Here is a 22,140-nt window from a genome sequence, read left to right as displayed (position 1 = left end):
CTTCAGTTGGAAGTTAAACATTATTTCAATCCTGGTTTACTGAAAGATGTTTAGTATGCTTTCTTTGTTTTCTCAGGAGCATCTGGCAGTTTTCATCTTGTATATTCACTTCCCACATGAGTTCCTTATTGCTTTTTTATACTTATTATTATATCTCTTTTTAGTTTTCCTCACAGGAGAAAAAGCCAACTCAGTATTAAAACGCTACCCAAGAGCCAATGGGCTTTTTGAAGAAATAAGACAGGGCAACATTGAGCGTGAGTGCAAAGAAGAAGTCTGCACATATGAAGAAGCAAGAGAGGCTTTTGAAAATCACGAAAAAACTGTAAGTATACTGGCAACTTAAAACATGTTCACAGAGGTGCTTAACTTTTGGTGTATTTTGAATTCCACATCCCTAAAGTACAGGTACTGATTTCAACAAAATGTTAATTTACTGAAGAAATCTCCATGTAACATCTAATGAATAGTGTTCTGTATAGGAGAGAACTAGATTTACTTCCATCTGAATTGGTCTTTCATTGACTGCCATGTTCCCACATTGCTCTGCTTAGCTATCTGTTATTATAGTGGCTAGGCATCCACCTCACACAAGACTTTCATCCAGAAAGTAGATGGTGTCTATTCCTTTCTATGCCTAGTGTGTTAGTGTTTTGATATTTTATTTCTCCTGGGCTGGGGTAAGATGTTTCCCTTGTATACTTGAGACTTCTGCGTCCAACTATTGTACCAGAGAAATTTTTTTTTAGTTCTCTCTACTTTTAGAATCCTTTTCCACATTTTATAAGACTCCTTTACTTCACTTTACTCTGATTTGTAGGCGATTCAGAGAGCAGGGCTGTGAAAGCAAAAGTAAGGCAGATATGTTCTAAAGAAGCAGCTATTGTGTAAAGATCCATGCCTGTGCACCAAGTGAATAATACTATATGCTAAATAAGTGGAATAAGATGTGCTATAGGGACATCAAATAAGCAACAGGAATAGTGAGTATATACATGTTTTAAAGAAGGAGGGTTTGATCTTTTGTTTGGTAAAGGAAGTTCTAGAGATTAGATGAAATAGCTAGATTCTAATGCCCAGAGCAAAAGCAAAATCTGTTTATAAATTAGAAAATTATAGTCTTCATCAGCTTTACTAATTTTACTCGTAGTTATTGTCATATACACAATGAATTATGAGTATGAGTTTTTAATGGCTGTCCAGTTGGTCCAAACAGCCCCTCTTTACCATAGTCATTTTTAGTTATCCTTAGTTATGCATTTCCTTTAGTTATATTTCTTTATCCTGGTTTCTTTATGTACTTCATCTATTTCTGGATTTTATATTCTAGTTTATCTTTCTCTTTCAGAAGATATATTGTATATTGTAATATAAATTAGAAGTAGATCTACATTGATATGGTATTCTACAGTATTTTATGAACTCTTCTTATGTACCCAAGAGACAATAGCCTGCTTTTTCATGTAAATTTTAGTATTAAATTATTTAGCATAAGAAAAATATTTTATCAGTATTTTTATTGGGATTTTTTTCAGTTTGCACTCCTTCCCAAATAATCTGCTCTTGCCATGGTAAGTAGTAACTTCACCCATGTACTTGTTGCCTCTTTACAACAAAACCATTTGTTATAGTTTGAATACTAAGTGATCCACAGGCTCATGTGTTGAATGTTTAGTTTCAACCTCTTGGAAACTTTGAAAGTTGGGGTCTCAGGTAAAAGAAATAGACCACTGCAGTGTGGCTTTGCAGGCTATTCTCTTCCGGTTTCCTACACTCTCACTCAGCTACCTGACCACCATAAAGTGAATAACTTCCAACACATGTTCCTGTTAATCTCCTTTCTTTAAACCATTTCTCTTGAGTATTTGCCATAACAACAGAATGTGTGATTAATATATATCTGCTACCATCTCAAGTGTATTTTTGTCTTTTCCACATAACTAAAAATTTTAAATTTATTTATTCATTAGTTCTTTGAGAATTTTGTACAATGTAGTCATTCCCTACCTTCCCAACCTTTTCCAAGATCCACCTTCCTTTCCAAGCCCACTCAAATTTGTTTCCTTTTTATTTATGTGTTTTGTAGGAAGAGGGGGGTCCACATGCCAGAAGGTCAGAGGACAGTTGAATTATTCAGTACTCTTTCCCCATCACATGAGTTCTAGGGCTCAAACTCAGGTCATCAAGCTTAGTGGCAAGTACTTTTATTCACTTAACCATCTCTGACATCTACATATTTTTAAAAATAACAGGCTAGATTAACATTTTAAATTTTCTTCACTATTAATGGTGGATCATACCTTTAGAAGCAGTACTCAGGAAATGGAGAAGATTGTGAATGTACAACTATGCTATGTTGTGAATTCCAGTATAGTCTGGTCTATATTAGTAAGAGCCAGTGTCAAAAACAAAACAAAGCAATGTTCTTACCTTTTCTTCAGTGGCTTCATATTTTCCTCAGTAAAGCCAAATAATTCAGAGTCACCTATAATGGACAATTGTTTCCAACCTTCAATATCACTTCCCTACAGAACAAATCTTCACCACATCTCCTACCATACTATCTATCCCTCATTGATATGTTGTGTCTTTCTACTTCTTTACAGAGCATGTGCCCTGGCATTGGGGCATTGACACTTGTTCTTTTCTCTTCCATATGTGTATATCTAAGCTTGATAATTGCACTCAGATAACTGTACAGTTTCATATTCTCAATAAGGAAATATTTCTCCCCCAGTGTCTATTACCATCTGCCTTTCATGTGTTATATTTATTAGTTTATTTGCCTTCTTCCCAAGATGGTTGTCCCTATGACAGCCCTATTTCTGCATGTTATTATCTAACCTTAGGAAAAAAAAAATTCAGATCAGATTTGGTGTCTCAAGTCTGCCACCTACTGACTGTATTGCTTTCAAATAAATATTTCACCTTTATAGATATTATGCAAACATGCTTTAGGTATGAGTTTATACACTATCATGCCTAGTACAGACAAAACCTTCAATAAATATATTTCATTCAAATTTAAGATGTTTTTTTTTCTGTCACTATGCTTCATGTTACCTGGAGATTCTGGCCATGTTCCTTTTCAGTCCTCCCCAATCACAATAGAACTGCTAGGATAACAGATGTATGTCATCACATTTGAATTTTTATGTAGGTGGCATCTAAGGATTGAGATTGGTCTACAGACTTCTGCTAATGCTTATACCTATTGAGCCATCTCTATAGCCTCTACCTGGGTTTGAGGGACATAAAGAATCTGTATGTGCTGAACTTTTTAATCTTGAGCTATTATGAAGAAAATTATAGTAATTCTTTCATAACTTTTATTAACAAACATTTTAAGGCTTATTTAGCTTGACTCTAAGATAGTTGTTCCCAAACTTCAAAGGACACAGGAATAGTCTATATGTTTATCAAACTTGTAAAGTCTTACCTCATACCTAGTTTTATGTTCTTTTTTTCTCTTTGAGGAGCTGAAGATTGAATAAAGGGTCTTGTACAAAATAGGCAAGCACTCTATATTGAGTGATTACACATCCCTAGCCTAGAAAAGAAATCAGAACCTTTGCAGGAGTGATTGATTCTAGGACTGGCACTTATTGTAGTATCAGAAAGTAAGGATGTGCCAAAGTAGTTAGTTTTAAGGAGCCCCCAGTGGGCTAAGGCTGAACACTTGGAGAAATGGGATAAAATACTATAGTATTATTACATTGTAACTCAAAGCATAAAATAAAAACAGACACTCAAAATCTGTTCCCAGTGACACACCTCCTCCAGCAAGGCTGTACTACCTCCCTAAATGGTGCCACCAAATGGGAGCCAAGTGTTCAAATATATGGCCATGTGGGAGACATTTCTAATTTTAAAAACTTCAAACCAAAAACTTCAATTTCATGTTCTTATTCCCAGTCCACTCCTCATAAGCAGCATACATAGATGACACACTCAAAGCAAGTGTCTAAGAGTTCAACCTACATTTCTTTAGCATTGGTTTTATTAGGTTTCTTTCTCTACCAGATATCCACTTTTAACAGTAGTAGGATTGTAGGCACACACCAAGTGCATATGCAGCCATCCCTGACTTTTTATGTGAATTCTAAGAGTTTGAACACAGGCATTTGATCTTGTATAACAAATGCTGGTTACTGGGCCATCTCCCCAGCTTGATTTATCTATTTTTAGTATCAAAATCTTAAAGTTTTATTTATTTCTCTATTTAATTTTCACAGAATACTATCCCTTTAAAAAAGCTGTTTTCTTTCTTTTAAGTGCATACTGCGTGGTCTTTTTTTTTTTTTTTTTTTAAAGTCTTACTTTTTTATTTGTCTGTGTGTTTATTTATTCATTTTTCTTCTTTTACATATTGATCACAGTTCCCTCTCTCTGCATCTCTATCACTGTCCCATGCCCCCCCAGACCACCTTCCCCTCCCATCCTACCCCCACTCCACATGCATTCCAGGAGGGGTCATCTAAATCTGTCAAGTCATTTGACATAGGGACTAGGCCCTCCCTCCTGTCTCTAGGATAAGGAAGTATCCATCCATAGGGAATGTGCTTCCAAAGTCCTTTTGTGCACCAGGGATATATCCTGGTTCCACTGTCAGAGGTCCCTTAGACTGCCCACACCTTCTAACTGAGACCCATGTTCAGGGGGGTTTGAATCAGTCCAATGCTGGATTCCCAGCTATCAGTCTGGGGCCCCATTAGCACCCCCTTTTTCTTCAGCAGTCTCTGTGGGTTGCTGTAGCCTGGTCTTGTCCTCCCTTTCTGCATCTGGATTCCACTTCTGCTCACTGTTTTGTTGTGGGTGTCTGCTTCTTTTTCCATCAGCTACTTGATAAGGGCTCTATGATGGTAGATAAGTTAGTCATCAGTCTCATTATCAGGGAAGGGCATTTATGGTAGCCTTTCCACTCTTGCTCAATAATTGGGGTCAGTCTTGTAGGTCTCTGGACATTTCTCTAGAGTCATTTTTCTCTTCAAACATATAATGGCTCCCTCTTTTATGGTCTCTCCCTCATTCCCTCCCTCCCTCCCTCTCTCTTTTTGTCTTCTCGTCTATTCCTCCCCTGACTCAATCTTCCTAGTCCTGCGTGCTTTCTTCTCCTCCCCTTCTCTTTTTCCTAGCTCCCTCTCCACTCACTGCCCCCCCCACTCCCAGTATGCTCAGGATATCTTGTCCCTTTCCCCTTCTGTAAGGGACCTTGTATGAATCTCTTAGAATCCTCCTTGACCTTTTTTTTTGTTTGTTTTTCTTTTTTGTTCCTTAAAGTAGCTTGATTTTCTGATTTGAGATGCTATTTTCTTTTCTATTATTTTATAATTTTAATCTTTTGGGATTAATTTATTCAATATTTTGGAGCCTCAGTACTGAAACAATGACTCTTCTCAAATAGTTCATTTTTACTTGAGAATATGCTTCTACAGAATAGAATATAGACTAAAGTTTCTTCTATACTTGAATATTATTTCTTTGTTTTTACTTTATCTCCTTATGAGCATATAAGTATGGCATGTGGTTGCCAGAAGGAAACCCCTGTGGCTTTTAAATGAAATATCATCTATGCAAGGAAATACGTGTACTTTTACAAATGTTTAAAATGATAATGAAATTGGAGATAAACACATGAAAATATCTATTCACACAGAAATCACACACACACACAGACACACACACACACATACACACACACAAGGATACCATTATTAGACCACAATTTGAGTGAAGAATTTATAAGCTTTTTACAGGGGATATGATAATGAACTATTAGAACTATTAATGAAGAAAAAACAGACAAAACACAGAAAACAGGAGAACGTTCAAAACTTCAATTTCATGTTTTTGTAATAATATGAAAAGTACCTATGATAGTGAACAATAAAGGACAAGAGAGTGTACTAAGATGATGCAAATATTTTAAAATTAAAATTTCAATAATTATAAGGCTGTGTGAAACCAAATAGGAAGCTGAGGGATCTCAGGCCTTGCCTGCCTCCACCTGTCCCAGACTCTTGACCTCACTTTTAGAAACATAAGTAGACATTAAAGTCACAGAGGAAAACTGCCTTTCAAATAAAGCTTTGTATTAAGTTAAGGGTATCAATACATTTAACAAAAGGATTATATTAGAACAGTATTCAGATGACTTGCATAAAAAGAAAAACAAACATGAAAGATTGCTGATGTAGCACAGTTGGTAGCGAGTTTGCCTCTCATGAAGAAAGCCCTAATTCAGTTTCCAGCATCTTATAAGCCAAGTATGATGTCATATGTCTGTCATTGCAGCCCTTTGGAAATGAAGACAAGTTGGATCAGAAGTTCATCGTGCCTAGTAGGTGGTGTCAAATCCAGTCTGAGTTACATAAGACCTTATCTCAAGGGAGGAGACTTGAGAGATGACTAAGAGAGATGGTTACATGCATGGTGTCAGTGGTTAAGAGCACTTGTTAACATTTGTGGTGTTATGTTCCTAGCATCTACATGGTAGCTCATAACTTTGTAACTCTAGTTCCATGCCATCTGACAGACACCCTCTCACCAGAACCAGGCGTGCACACATATACATATAATATAAACTTGTATACACTATATAAATTTTTAAAAAATAAGAAAGGTATTGAATTTGCTTTTGCAGGGCTGGAGAGATAGCTCAGTGGTTAATAGCACTGGCTGTTTTTAACAACTCTACATCTCCTGCATTTACCTGTCTGTGGCTACCTTCTGTGACCACAAAGGTTTAAACCAGAAGTACTTTACCTGCTTCTTCCTGAGGAACTCTCATTAATGGTTTGCACTCACAAGATGTTGCTGACACCTTATAATGAGCATGGAGGCCACATCTCCTGCCATGACATTGAAAAACCAGACCATGACAATTGGGCTAATGGTTTCGCATCCATGAAATGTGTCTTTCACCTGGGGATAACCATCAATGAGAGGTTCCTTGACTTGTACTGGCTGGCTTATAACAAAGGTGATGCCATCTTTGAAGCTTCCTGCAGTGCCACTCTCTGCAGCCTCAGTTCAAGGCCATTCAGGAGATATTTGTCCTTCTGTGTTACCTGTCCCAGGAAAAATGATATTAATGAATATCTTTTCAGTAAGTTCCACCTGAATGATAGAAGCTGAAAAGAAATGAGTTATGATTATATCTGGGTCACCATTCTAAGCAGCCATATTTCCCTTAGAGCAAGTTCACTAGTTTTTCCTTTCTGTTTGACAACTGTTTTCTATAGTTATTTTGTTCTCAGCAAAATAAAATTGTCAACTTGGCTCATTTATGGAAAATTCTCACCTTTGATGAATGAGGTCAGATTCCCTTAGTGTAGGTATCTAGGAGTCTCCACATTCTCATCCTCTTATAGCCCATATCTTTAAAAGGTGGGTAGGTATTGGAGACATTCTCTGACCCCTGGAACACCAAGTTGGCCTTCTTATACATCATATGAGCATGAGGGTTGTGGTGGGGAGGGGTAGGACGTGAATGGATATGTGGTCTGTGCCATGTGGTCTGGTCCTAGTACAAGCAATAACTGAGAGATTGTCTCTGGGCTCAAAATAGAGGAAACAAAATCAAGCAAAGATTAAAACAAAGGACCCATAATCTTCAGGTAGTTACTTCACCTGTGAATTCCTTGGTTCAAACTCCAAAACTAAAGAAATGATCTTCAACTTCCCCTAAATAAGTTTGCTTTAATAAAATATTGGTGTTTCACAATTCTAGGTAGCAAGAAAGAAGCCATAGAAGAGTAAGAGTATTTAGCTAAAAATTACTGTGATAATGGGTTTGAGACTTATAGCCTGATTTCTCCATAGGAACAGGTTTATTATGATCATGAGTAGGGCATACATATTACCTTCACAATGTTTCCATTGCTTTCGTTATAAAATACAATGTTTTATACTAGTAAAATGATCAAACTGATCCATGTCCCCTACACATTAAAATCTCATCTGATCAGTAGAGCTGAAAACCATGAGGTCATGAGTGAAGGTGATATTTACACTATTAAATATAAAAGCATAAATTCCCAGCAAGTGTTAATTAAGTCAGTTAACTGACTGCTTTTAATAATGTAGAAGGGTGAAGAGAATTGGAAACCAGTTATAGTTACATAATTGTAGGAGGGAATTTGTTAGGAAGAGATTGCAGGAGCAAAGACTAGATTTTGCTACAATGGCAAAATCAGGCTTGGGAGCTTTGGTTGCAGAAACATGTAGAAAAGGGGATCAATTAAGCTTTTATAGCCATCCCACACTATAAGTAAGAATGAAGGGACTGAAGAATCTGTAGTCTGATGCATGCAGGCCTTTGTTGCAGCAAGAAATTGTCCTAGTCCCTACTCTAAATTATTTGACAATTGTGTTGATCCCTCCTGGAAGGCATCACCCTCCCTGTGGAGTGGGGGGATGGGATGGGAGGGGGCCAGGGGGCATGGGAGGGAGGGGGAACTGAGATCGATATGTAAAATAAGAAAAAATAATAAAAAAGAAAATATTTTAAGAAAATGAAGTTTGTACAGACATGTTAACCTCTTTTGTCTTTTTAATTAAAATTATTTATTGTATGTTCATGGGCATTTGTCTGCACATATATCTGTGCTTACAGATGCTACTTTTCATATTGAAATGCATTCTCACCTAGTTTACTTACCCTCTCATACATTTTACCTATCCCCTCCCTGCAAATCCTTTACCCACATTATTGTCATTTTTCAAATTAGTATACAAAGGGTTAAATATAATTATGAAGTTTTTAAAGACTTTTTTTACTGACTTACTCCCCCCACATCCTCTGCTACTCTTCTACCTTTAGCTCCCTTGTAACTTCATGTAAGTCCCTTTTCCTCTTTCATGTTCTATACACCCATTTGCCTACCTCTCATCTTTCCTCATTGCCTGTTACTGTGTTACTGTTCTCTCAGTATTTCCATGTGTTTCTTTTTCTTTTTCTTTTTTTCTTGGTTTTGCGATGGGTTTTTTTTTATTTCTTCTTTACCCATACTTACACCTACTTATTTGTATACATGTACACATTATAGCATTAACTTATGTATATGAGGTACAGCATGCATGTTTTGTTTTGTTTTTCTTTCTTTCTGAGTTTGCATCATCTTGCTTAATATTGTATGTTACAGGCTCATCTATTTTCTTGCACATTTCATGATTTCCTATAAAGCTGATTACCATTTTTATATGTGCCACATTTTTATTATCCATTCACCTATTGAAGGACATCTTGATTGGTTCAATGATTTTTGCTTTTGTCAGTCTTTAGTGTTTGGATATTTTGACTTACATTTCTCTAAGTACTTTGTTCATGTGGTACCTGAGGATGCAAGAGGAGGGTATGGAGTACTCTGAAATGGAAGTTAAAGATGTTTGTAAGCTGCTGTGAGATTTGGTGCTGAGAATTAAACGTGGGTCCTGTAGAAGAGCAGTCAGTTCTCTTTACTGATGAACCATCATCCTTCCAGCCATATTAATCAAGTTTCCATAAAGTGTTCTTTCCACTTTGAAATTCCTAGTCTAACTTGGTCTTTCCTTAGGTGTTTGATTTGAAAACTTCTGTCTTAGACTTTTTCAATGCTGTAACCAAATACTGAGCAAAACTATTTCAAGGAGAAAGAATTTGTTTCGGCTTGCATTTTCAGTTCATTTTCAACTACCTTCACATTTCTGGGACTAAGGTGAGGCAGATTGTCACAGTAGATGGGCGTGGCAACTGTCTGGTTACATTACGGCTACTTGGAGGGCAGAGAAAGAAGGAGCTGGGAGCAATCTAAATATTTTAAAATCATACCACTAGTAATGTATTTCCACAACTGGGCTTGACCACCTACTTACCTTTTGCTACTTCCTAATAATTTCATTATAATTTGAATCCAACAAATGATTGGGACAGAGACTTCCTAGGAACTGTCAACCAAACCTCCAGTATATTGCGGTTAAATAAGGACATCTCCCATCACCAGTACATGAGCCAAGGGGCAACATTTGATATTCATATTTACATTCTCTCTCTCCCTCTCACCAGATTGCTGGGTGAATGTCTCACTTTAGCTACTTGTCTTCAGTAAGGCCGGATAACAAAAGTGTTAATCCATTTTCGTTATGGAGATTAGGCATGTAATTCACTTAGTTCACAGAATATTTGATTTCAGCCAATGTCATTTTACACTCACTTCTAGGTTTCTTTCTGATACTTAGGCTTTAGGAAATAGAGTACACATCCAGTATTTTACCACTGGAGGTCTCTCTTGTCTTACGACTAAGGAGATAACTGCACATTTAAAAGGAAAAATCCTTAGCTGTTGCTTTGCTCTTCTTGAGTTGTAGAAGAACAAAAAGTTGCAATGCTACCCGTGGTCTCCTGAACTTAAAACAAACAGGAGTGAATGGTCATGTTGGAAAGTAAATCAGCAAAAGGGACATTAGAGCATCAACTATTTTGCCACATAGCTTGTTTGGAAGGCAAACTCTAAAGCCCTGTCTTCCTGAATTAGAATCTACATCTTATCAAATCACTTGTGAAGTACTCTTTAGCATTCTGATTGTCAAGCATAATATACCTTGAGATAGCTTAGGATGCTTAAAAACAATAATGCTCAAAAGGATTATGTATTCAGGGCCTAAAGTACATACTGAACCTATTACTGAAAATTTACTATAATATAATTCAACAACAGATAAGTTAGCAAATTTACTAGAAAATATACACAAGCACTAACCATGAACACTTTTAATCATTCTGTTATAAACAGTTTGGCAACTTGTTTGTTTTATCATGAACATGAAATGGGAAAATATGGCCTAGAAGCCAAATGCAGCCCATCTGTTCTTGTAAATAAAACTTCATCAGAACAGATGTATGGTAATTTGTTAACATATTGTATGTCACTGTGTTCCTACAATGAAGATAAAGTCAGTAGGTAGACAGAGACATTTTGTTCTACAAAGTCGAAAGCACTGACTATATTAATCAAAAATGTTTCCTGATACTGGATTTAAGGGGAGCTCATGGACCCCAGACATAGAGCTTGGAAACCAGCATAGGATGACACCAGGTCCCCTGAATATGGGTGATATTTAGGAGGCCTGGCCGGTCTATGGGGCCCCTGATAATAGAACAGCATTTATACCTAATGTATGAATGAACGTAGGAGCCCACTCCCCATAGAGGGATGCTCTTTTAGCCTAGACACATGTTACAGGTGATGTAACATACTATGATGATCTGCTACAGAAGGCCTCACCCTTTCTATGGAGCAGAAGAGGGATGGGATGGGGGTTGGTGGGGGACATGGGAGAATGGGAGGGAGAAGAAACTGGGATTGATATATAAATAAGAATGTTTCTAATTTTAAAAGTTTGTTATGTAAAAATGAATGATTTATTCTTTATGTGTAGTGTACAGGTATTTGACATGCATGTATATTTGTTCATCATGTGTAAGCCAGTGTCTTCAGCATGAAAAAGAGGATGCCAGATCCTCTGGAACTGCAATTCCAGACAGTTATTATTTGCCATGTGGGTGCAGGAAGCCTAACCTGAATCCTCAATAAGAGCAGCAAGTGCTCTTAATAACTGCTGAGCCATCTTTTTTAGCAGATACTATTTTATAGAAAGATTTAACAGTATCCTAATTTTCCTGGTACTGCCAAATAATCCTCAGTGTTCAGCTGTTTTATCACTGTGATATGATCAAATCCATTTGTTCAGTGATTTGTATAACATAGCTATTATCTGGCAGAAAGAAAAGCAATGTATTGCATACATTTAGCTTAAGATGATACTACTGAATTACATGTGTACAGCCATTAGAAGTATGGTAGACAATTGGCTATTGACCTGTATGAGCTATTTTCTATGAAAATAAAAATTAAAAAAATACCAGATAGAAACAGTTTAAAAGAGGAAATTTAATTTTGACTTATGATTGTGGTGATATCTTTCTTGCACAAATAAAGCCTGTCTTGGAGACAGAGAATGGAGTTTGCCACTAGCTAACCATAGAGGTCTGGAGGTCTGTCTGTATGAATAAGCAGGAATTGACATAGATGGGCAGTAACAGTATATGCAGGGACAAACAGGAAATCATTCTCTTCTCTGTGGAGATGCTTAGGGGCTAAGGTGTGCAGTGGCTTGCTGATTTTCTCCGATCTCTCAGCATTTCCCTCTATATCTAACTTACAACTTTTTTATCTACACAAATTAAGAACTCCATTTTACATATGGTTTCAGATTTTAGGTTGTCATAGCCTGTAACTCCATCTCCATGAACCCCAATGTGTTCTCTGCTCTCCACATATTACGTATATTCACACATATACATAAGTAATCTTTAATCTTAAAAAGTATGAGCACTTCTGCTCTTTCCAATTATTTGGGTTTTTATTTTTGTTTGTTATGTGTTTGTTTTTGTATTTTTTGCTTTTTTCTTTACAAAGCTTTTTTTATTTATTATTTTTTCTTATTTTATATATTGATCCAGTTCCCTCTCATTCCCTCCCTCCCACCTATGATCCCCTCCCATCCTACCTACCCCCCACTCCACAGGGAGGGTGATGTCATCCAGGAGGGATCAACAAAATCTGTCAAGTCATTTGGAGTAGGGACTAGGCCCTCCCTCCTTCCTCAAGGTTAAGGGAGTATCCTGCCATCGGGAATATGTTCCCAAAGTTCTTTTGTGCACCAGGGATAGATTCTGGTTCCACTGTCAGAGGTGCCTTAGACAACCCAGGCCTTCTAACTGAGACCCACATTCAAGGGGGTCTGAGTCAGTCCAATGCTGGATTCCTAGCTATCAGTTTGGGGATCTATTAGCTTCCCCTTCTTCAGATCAGCGATTTCTGTGGGTTTGTGTATCTTTGTCTTGCCCCAATTTCTTATCACTCCTCCCTCTCTGCATCTGGATTCCAGGAGTTTGCCTAAGTGTTTAGCTGTAGGTGTCTACTTCTGTTTCCATCAGCTACTACATGAGGGCTCTATGATGGCAGATAAGTTAGTCATCAATCTCATTAGTAGGGAAGGGCATTTTAGGTAGCCTTTCCACTATTGCTCAGATTGTTAGTTGGGATCTTCCTTGTAGGTCGCTGAACATTTCTCTATAGCCAGTTTTCTCTTCAAACCTATAATGACTCCTGTTATGGTATCTCTCTTTTTTTCTCTCATCTATTCCTCCCCTGACTCAAGCTTCCTAGACCCATATGCTCTCCTGTCCTCCCCTTCTCCTTCTCCTAGCTCTCTCTCCACTCACTGCTCCCCCCCCACTCCCAATATGCTCAGGAAATCTTGTTCTTTTCCCCTTCTGTGAGGGACCTTGTATGAATCCCTTAGGTTCTTCCTTGTATCCTAGTTTCTCTGGCGGAGTGAATTATAGGCTGATCCTTTGCTCTATGTTTAAAATCCATATGTGAGTGAATACATATCATGTTCCTCTTTTTGTGACTGGGTTACCTAACTCAGGATGGTTTCTTCAAGTTCTATCCATTTGCCTGCAAATTTCCAGATTCCATTGTTTTGCCCCCCCCCCACAACTGAGTAGTATTCCATTGCGTAAATGTGTCACATCTTCTTTATCTATTCTTCAGTTAAGGGACATCTAGGTTGCATCCAAGTTTTGCTATTAGAAATAATGCGGCTATGAACATAGTTGAACAGATGTCCTTGTTGCAAGAATGTGGATCGTTTGGGTATATGCCAAAACTCAAGTCCAAATGGATCAAAGACCTCAACATAAATCCAGTCACATTGAACGTGTTAGAAGACAAAGTGGAAGGTACCCTTGAACAAATTGGTACAGGAGACTGCTTCCTGAACATAACACCAGTAGCACAGACACTGAGATTGACAACAAATGGGACCCCCTCAAACTGAGAAGCTTCTGTAAGGCAAAGGACACAGTTGACAAGACCAAACGACAGCCCATGAACTGGGAAAAGATCTTCACCAACCCCACATCTGACAGAGGGCTGATCTCCAAAATATATAAAGAACTCAAGAAACTAGACAACAAAACACCAAAAAACCCTATTAAAAAGTAGGGTACAGAACTAAATAGAGAATTCTCAATAGAGGAAATAAAAAAGGCTGAAAGACACTTAAGTGCTCAACATCCTTTGCCCTCAGGAAAATGCAAATCAAAACAACTCTGAGATAGCATCTTACCCCTGCCAGAATGGCTAAAATTAGAAGCACTAATGAAAGCTTATGCTAGAGAGGATGCAGAGATTGGGGAGTACTCCTCCACTGCTGGTGGGAGTGAAAACTTGTACAGCCATTTTGGAGATCAGTATGGTCGTTCCTCAGAAAAATGGGAATCAGTCTACCACAGGACCTGACAATTCTGCTCTTTTCAATTATTTGTAAGTTTCTAAAGGTTTATTTGAATCACTCATGTCCTATTCATAAATGGCAGTTAGGAATTTTAAGTAGAAAATTGCATATTTAAAGAGTCAAATATTCTTTCAAAGAACTGTTAACCTTCTGAATTCTCTTCTACAATTTCTCTTCCATAAGAAAATGCTTCCTCCATGGTCCTCTTCTTCCTGGAATGATTTTCTAAACTCTCTGATAGCTGTAGAATATATTTACCATTTGGTTAATTTTAGCCTGCTCTAAAATTATTAATTTCCATAGCTCGGATTGTAGTTTAGTGGTATAGTGCTTGCCTCATCTGTTCTAGGCCCTGAGTTCAGTCTCCAGCAATGCAAAACAAAACAAAAATCAAACAGAAAAATATAAATTCTCTTTAGTAATTCTTTCTTCCTCTGAACTAGGTCCTGGTCTCAAAGGCAAAATAATTCCATGCCCGTAAGAGATAAGTTGTCAATCTCTTTTTATTTAGATTATTGCTATATTTTTGAAAATATTTTATCTGTAAAATATGTTGGCTTGCTTGTAATTATAAATTGAATAGTCAAGAAATATTTAATTTTCAAAACGATGACAAAATTGGTTTAGAATACTTTACATGTGAACACAAACTGATTCTTAATTTACTCTGGTTCCAGGCCTCCTGGTTGAAATTCCAGCTAAAATTTACAAATTAAAGGTTTCTTATTATGTATCCATGATGTTCTTACATTTCCTTAGTTGTAACATGGGTATGATAATAGTACCTATAGTATTGGCTGTATGGAAAATGTTTACTATGTGTAATATATATATATATATATATATATATATATATATATATATGAGTGTGTGTGTATAGTAATATACACACACAAATCTGCTTTTGCCTGAAATTTTCTTTTCTGTTTTTCAAAATAAGACTTCGTTTTTTTTTTTGTTGTTGTTATTGTTTTTTAACTTTTCTAAATCAAGCAAGAATATTAGTCCCTGGATATTTAAGCTCTCATCATATTGAAAAAATGAGACATTGGTTTATGTTATATGCAATCTGCAATGTAAAAATGATTCATATCCATTGTCTTTCCTTTCTTGCTTACGTTTTAGTCTTGTTTTTTATGTATATGGATGTTTTCTCCTATACGTATGTCTGTTGTGCTCATGGAAGCTAGAAGAAGGAATAAAGTCCCCTGGAACAGGAGTTACAGGCGTCAGTGAGCCACTATATGGGTTCTGAGAACTGGACCCAGACTTGCTCTTAAACAGTGAACTATTTTTCCAACTTATTTTCATGTACATTGATAATGTGTAACTATTCCATAGTAATCTGGACCATGTTTTAGAAACACATTTTTCCTGGTGTCTACTCTTCCGGGGTGGTTTTGCTTCTTTTTGTTCTAAAGGTTTCAGGAAAATGGGAATTAGGTTACCACAGGACCCGGCAACCCCCCTCTTAGGCATATACCCAAATGATTCACATCCATGCAACAAAGACATCTGTTCAACTATGTTCATAGCAGCATTATTTGTAATAGCAAGAACCTGGAAGCATCCTAGATGGCCCTCAATTGAAGAATGGATAAAGAAGATATGGCACATGTACACAGTGGAATACTACTCTGCAGAAAATAAAATAATGGAATCTTGAAATTCGCAGGCAAGTGGATGACAATTGAAGGAAACATCCTGAATGAGGTAACCCAGTCACAAAAAGAGGAACAAGGTATGTACTTGCTCTTATATGGATTTTAGACCTAGAGCAAAGGATCAACAGCCTATAATTCATACCACCAGAGGAAGTAGGATACAAGGTGTATTCTAAGAGATTCATACGATGTCCCTCACAGAAGGGGGAAGGGACAAGTGCCCCAGAGCACAGGGGAAGTGGGGAGGAGCAGTGAATGGAGAGAGAAGTAGGAGAAAGAGAAGTGGAAGAGGGGAAATCACGTGTGACTAGGAAGATTGAGTCAGGGTAGGAATAGAAGACAGGGAAGAAGAGAGAGAGAGAGAGAGAGAGAGAGAGAGAGAGAGAGAGAGAGAGAGAGAGAGAGAGAGAGATTAAAAGAGGGAGCCAATATTGGTTTGAAGAGAAAACTGAACCTAGAGAAAGGTCTAGAGAACTACAAGACTGCCGCCAACTAACAATTGGAGCATCTGTGGAAAGGCTACCATAAATGCCTAACTTATGCATCCCTCATCTAATTCCTGTTGGAAACAGAAGCAAACACCCATACATAAACACTGATGCAGACGGAGAAGACAAGACAAGATTGCAGAAACACATAGAGACAGTTGACTGATAACTGGGAATCCAGCATGGGACTGACTCAGCCCCCCCCCTGAATATGGGTCTCAGCCAGAAGGACTGAGCAGTCTAAGGGACCTCAGACAGTGGAACCAGGATGTATCTCTGGTACACAAAAGGACCTTGCGAATACATCCCCCATGGAGGGATATTGCCTTAACATAGAGACAGAAGAGAAGTCCTAGTCCCTACTTCAAATGACCTGACAGATCTATATGACCCCCACCTGTATGACATTGCCCTACATGTAGAATTGGGGTGGGGGAATGGGAGGGGATTGTGGTCAGGGTGCATGTGAGAGGGAAGAGAGGGTAAAAGGGAGGGAGGGGGAGGGAGGGGGAGGGAACTGGGATTGACATGTAAAATAATAAATTAAAAGAATGCAAAAATTAGAAAAACATTTTATTGTTTTTTATCTAGGTGACAGGTAATTTCTCAAAATCATATTTGCAGATTTGTATTCATTGATAAGATAAAACAGAAACAGAGGATGTGATAATCTAAGGGAGTAGGAAGCAAGGTCAAACTAAACTCTCCCTGGCCTGTCATTTAAATAGCCTGAGTCATTATCCTTGTCCAACCCTACCCTGCCAAAAGCCATCAATTGGGAAGAGCCAACCTCAGCATCCTTAAAACACTTCCTAACAGTTCTTTTCAATGGTCTTATGTTTAGGTTGTCACCCTTCTTTGGGGGTAGGGTGGAAGGGGTTTTCACAGAATCCGTCGCTGTCCCTCCCTTTCAACTGTGCTTCAGCAATCATCTATATCGTTGCAAAAGTGTTCTTTACACTTGGTGGGAGTATGGGTCATTGGCTTCCACATGTTTTCTGGTGACAACACAGCCCCAGCTGCAGTAGGACCACAGACCCAGACAAGGCCCCCAGAGACAGCCCAGACCAGGGACACCAACTTGACTTCAGTTGGCAGTGTAGGCCACCCAGATCAGTATGGCTCCTGGAGGTAGGAGGGCCCACAGAATACAGCATGGCTTTAGGCTGCAACACAGAGCACAGGCATCCACATAGCCTTTGGTGGTAAGACAAGACTAGGACATCACCACAGACCTCAGCTATAGCAGAACCCAAGGTCCAGACACGGTCCTTGTCAGCAGCATGGATGTGGATATCACCCTGGCCTCAGGTGGCAATACAGACCAGTCATATCAATATGGGCACCAGTGGCAGCACCAGCTTCCTGATTTGATTACTTTTTTGTTTGTTTGTTTGTTTTTCTTTTGGTCTTTCGAGACAGGGTTTCTCTATGGCTTTGGAAGCTGTCCTGGAACTCGCTCTTGCAGACCAGACTAGCCTTGAACTCACAGAGATCCGCCTGCCTCTGCCTCCTGAGTGCTGGGTTTAAGCGGGTGTGCCACCACTGTCCAGCCAGCTTCCTGGCTTTTAAAAATCTATTTTAGATGTATTTATTTTATTTTATGTGTATGAATGTATTCTCTCTGTACACATGTGTGTGCTTCATGTCTATGTGTGATGCCCTTAGAATTAAGAAGAATGTATCTTGTACCCTGGAACTAGAGTCAGGTTAGGCTTTAAGGTAACATGAATACCAAGAACCCAACCCAGTTCCTCTGTAAGATAAACAAATGCTCCTAACCACTGAACTACCATTCCAGTCTCCCTTCTGATTTTAAAGTGAAATTAATTATGAGTATTTATATAACAATTAGTAAATATATTGTTCGCAATGTATCCAAGTTAATCTTAGAATTACAAAAGTTTACAGTAACCATGTACCTAAGAGAATATATCACTTTGAATCATTACTATGTCCATAAGTACTTTAGAAGCTGTATAAGATTGTAAATCATCCAGTTTTATAGATCAAGAATCCTTTATTGAAGGTTTGATATTTTATGTAAATTCTATAAAACCATGGTGTATCTGAGTTTGAAATTCTAGATATTTGTAGTAAGTATACTAAAAATATCAGAACAAAAAAGGTACAATTTAGATATGAAGTATCTTTCAGAAGGCTCCCACGTTGAACACTTGATCCTTACCTGGTAGAGCTAATCTCAAAGACAAGATTAGGTGACACTGTGGTGACGATGTGGATAAAGACACTTACTGCCTCATAACCTGAATTCAGTATCCAGGACTCACTTGACAGAAGAAAACTGAATTCTAAAAGTTGTCCTCTGTCTTCACATGTATGCTGTGGCATGGACACACACTCACTCACACACACACACACACACACACACACGCACGCACACACACACACACCAGGTATACTTTTTTTCAGGAAGTGATTGGATCATCAGGGTTCTGACCTAATCAATGGAATGATCTGTAGGTAAATTCATATTATTGGAAAGTTAGCAGAATTTTTATGGGGTAGAACTCCATAGGATCTATAAATAGTGGTAGATACTTTCCTCAATTCTTATTTGCTTCTCAATGCCATAAGGTAAGAAATTGTTTAGCACCATACCTGTCATTATAATGTCCTGTTTCAGTATAGTGCCAGTGACACTCAATGGAGCCAGTGGCAATGAACTGAAGCCTCTGAAAACAGAAGCTCAAACATTCTTTCCTCCTTTTAAATTATTTTTCTTTGAATTTCTTCTCCATGACAACACAAAAGTGACTAACAAAAAAAAAAAAAAATGAAGAAAATAAAGACAAGGAAGTAAATTACATTAAAAAGGGGTCCCTGTATGAAGTGAAGCAAAAGCTTAAGTAGACATAAACATCAATTATAATCATGACTATTGATAATTTATATACCAGAAACTCAATTACATGATATTCATGTGCTATTTCATTTAATGTTTAGACAGTTTGTATTACCCCAATTTATAGATCAAGAAATTAAAGATCAGGGACTATGATAGCTTATAATTACATGAAGTTTCCTTTATTATGTTCTAATATATCCCAACAAACATTAAATGCTTTAAATACTGGATATTTTTTCATTTGTAATTTAATGTCTAGGTACCAGAATATGGGGACAAAATTTTAAGACTACCCCAATATCTTTTGTGGGAATAATACATTTTCTTTTCACATTTAACAACTGTGTATAAAGTATGGCATTTTGTAAGGTAGATGAGGAGGAGGAATGTCTGTTGTGTCTCCTAAACAGAATCATTAGGAAACACAGTGCTTGTCTGCTGAATGTTTGGGTACTAAAAAACCTTAACTGGCCTTATCCAGCATGTATTATTAATCACAATGGGTCTTGTATAGTGAAAATCTCAGATATGGATATGGAGGGTGATAGTTCATAATCACAGGTGTATATATGCTTATATTTATAACCATATCCATATTGCAATACTCTAAAGCATCCCCAGCCCTTGGCTTATATTTGTATGAGTATATGATTCGAAATTTTCTAAAAAAGAAAAAAAAAAAACAGTTCTTAATTATCTTTTACTTTGTATATGTGTATGCCTGTGTACATGTTCTTTGTGTATAGTATACTAGAGATTGAACTTGGGTCCTTCTGCTTGCACAAGCACTTCTAATGAGCCATCTCCCTACTCTTTTAATTTCCACTCTAAAACACCACAGCTATACTCTGATTCTCTTCCAACTGTATAACTCTTTCATAATTTTTTAAAACACTACAGCTAAAAAAACCAAATGACTTTAAGTATTATAGAGCGTTGAGTTACAACTTTTATAGGCAGCACCCAGAATGAATATGGTGATCTATACAGAGATAATCCCTGACCAATGATGGCTTCACTTAAAATTTTTCAATATTGCAGTAATGTGGAAGAGATATGCATTCAGTAGATGCTGTATTTCAGTTTTTGAATGTTTAGCTCTTCCTTGTCAGTAAATCACTCTTTACAGATGGTGATCAGCTCAAATAGCTAAAGCTCTTCATTACCTCTGTCAGCCATGCAATCATAAGAGACCTGAAACTTCAGTGTATTTACCTATAAGCTATAATGCTTAGTAGTTAATATTATTAAATGCAGCAGATTAATGATGTTTTCAATTGATAATTATTTTCTTTGGGAATAACGCCATTCTAATGAGGGGCTTCTATATTTGATTTTTGCTGGTATGGAAAATAAGGCTCTGCCACTTGAACCAATACATCTGATTCTGGGTTTTTGTCAATATCAGATCATAGGTACTTGTTCATAATTACCATGTTTTGACCATACTGATTTTTCTTTTTCTTTCTTTCTTTCTTTCTTTCTTTTTTTTTTTTTTTTTTTTTTTTTTTTGTATTTTTCAGAAAGAGTTTTGGAGTACCTACACAAATGCACAACAAGGAGAGACCAATAGAGGAAGTGACTGGTTTCAATTTTATCTTACATTTCCATTAATCTTTGGCCTCTTCATTATTCTACTTGTCATCTTCTTAATCTGGAGATGCTTTCTAAGAAACAAAACTCGAAGACAAACAGTTACTGAAAGCCACATTCCTTTCCCTCAGCACCTTAACATTATTACTCCACCTCCTCCACCAGATGAAGTTTTTGATAACAGTGGTTTGTCTCCAGGCTTTTTGGAATATGTTGTTGGGCGCTCAGATTCTGTCTCCACTCGCCTTTCCAACTGTGATCCTCCACCGACCTATGAGGAAGCTACTGGCCAGGTGAACTTGAGAAGGAATGAAACAGAACCTCATTTAGACCCACCACCAGAATATGAGGACATAGTCAACTCTAGCTCAGCTAGTGCCATTGCTATGGTGCCTGTGGTCACCACCATCAAATGAAGCTGCAAACCTATTTTTACTCTAATCATTTGTAACAAACTAACAGAAGAACTTTGTAGCACTTTACCACTACATAAATGTGCATTGACTTATTTTATTAGACTCTTCCAGTATACCACTACACATTTACTGGTTGATTTTTATTTAATTTTCTTTCTTATTATTAAAACATTATCCATGTTCATTTTTATAAGAGGAAACATGAAGGAAATACATGCTGTGTGTGTGTGTGTGTGTGTGTGTGTGTGGGTGTGTGTTGTGCATCAAACAGTATGTGTATAATTCTTGTAAGATGAACTAACAAGTACCGTACCACATACCCATAAAGACAACATTATTCACCAAAATTGAAAAGGTGGGGGACACCAACAGTTTATGTGATAATCAACAACATGCAATGTTTTCTAACTATTATTATAGGTGTTGGTTAATCACCCATTTCTTTCTTGAAAGGAAAAAGCATACATGGATTTATTCTCAAGTTTAGAGACATCTCACACGGAAAGACGGAGAGATTGTAGAATATAGCAAGGAAATCATTGATCATTCGTGGCATTTAGCTCATTTTATATTAGGGTTTTTCTTCTTGGCTGATTACCACACATTGTCCCATTAAAACTTGTGAGCATCTTTGAATGTTTCATGCCACTCATTATTACTATCCTGTTTGTAAGAATTTCTAGATAATGGAATAAAGAATGTGTTAATGACAGGGAGTAGATATTGACTACTCCTTTGCCCAATGTAAGGTAGGCAACATTTTC

General features: G+C 37.4%; 1 protein-coding gene across 1 annotated transcript in view; it reads left to right on the top strand.

The window, feature by feature from the left end:
- Prrg1 (proline rich and Gla domain 1) overlaps positions 1 to 21,500 on the top strand; it is a 34,247-nt gene extending 12,747 nt beyond the window's left edge. Inside the window, exons 2-3 of the mRNA XM_051179240.1 lie at positions 77 to 325; positions 20,891 to 21,500. Coding sequence (XP_051035197.1) covers positions 77 to 325; positions 20,891 to 21,376 — 735 coding nt within the window. The 3' untranslated portion in view covers positions 21,377 to 21,500. The remainder of the gene's footprint in view (positions 1 to 76; positions 326 to 20,890) is intronic.
- Positions 21,501 to 22,140: the final 640 nt, after the last annotated feature.

This window comes from Phodopus roborovskii, unplaced genomic scaffold (assembly GCF_943737965.1).
Source record: "Phodopus roborovskii unplaced genomic scaffold, PHOROB, whole genome shotgun sequence".
NCBI classification, from domain to species: Eukaryota; Metazoa; Chordata; class Mammalia; order Rodentia; family Cricetidae; genus Phodopus; species Phodopus roborovskii.
This window is presented reverse-complemented; position numbering and strand designations above follow the sequence as displayed.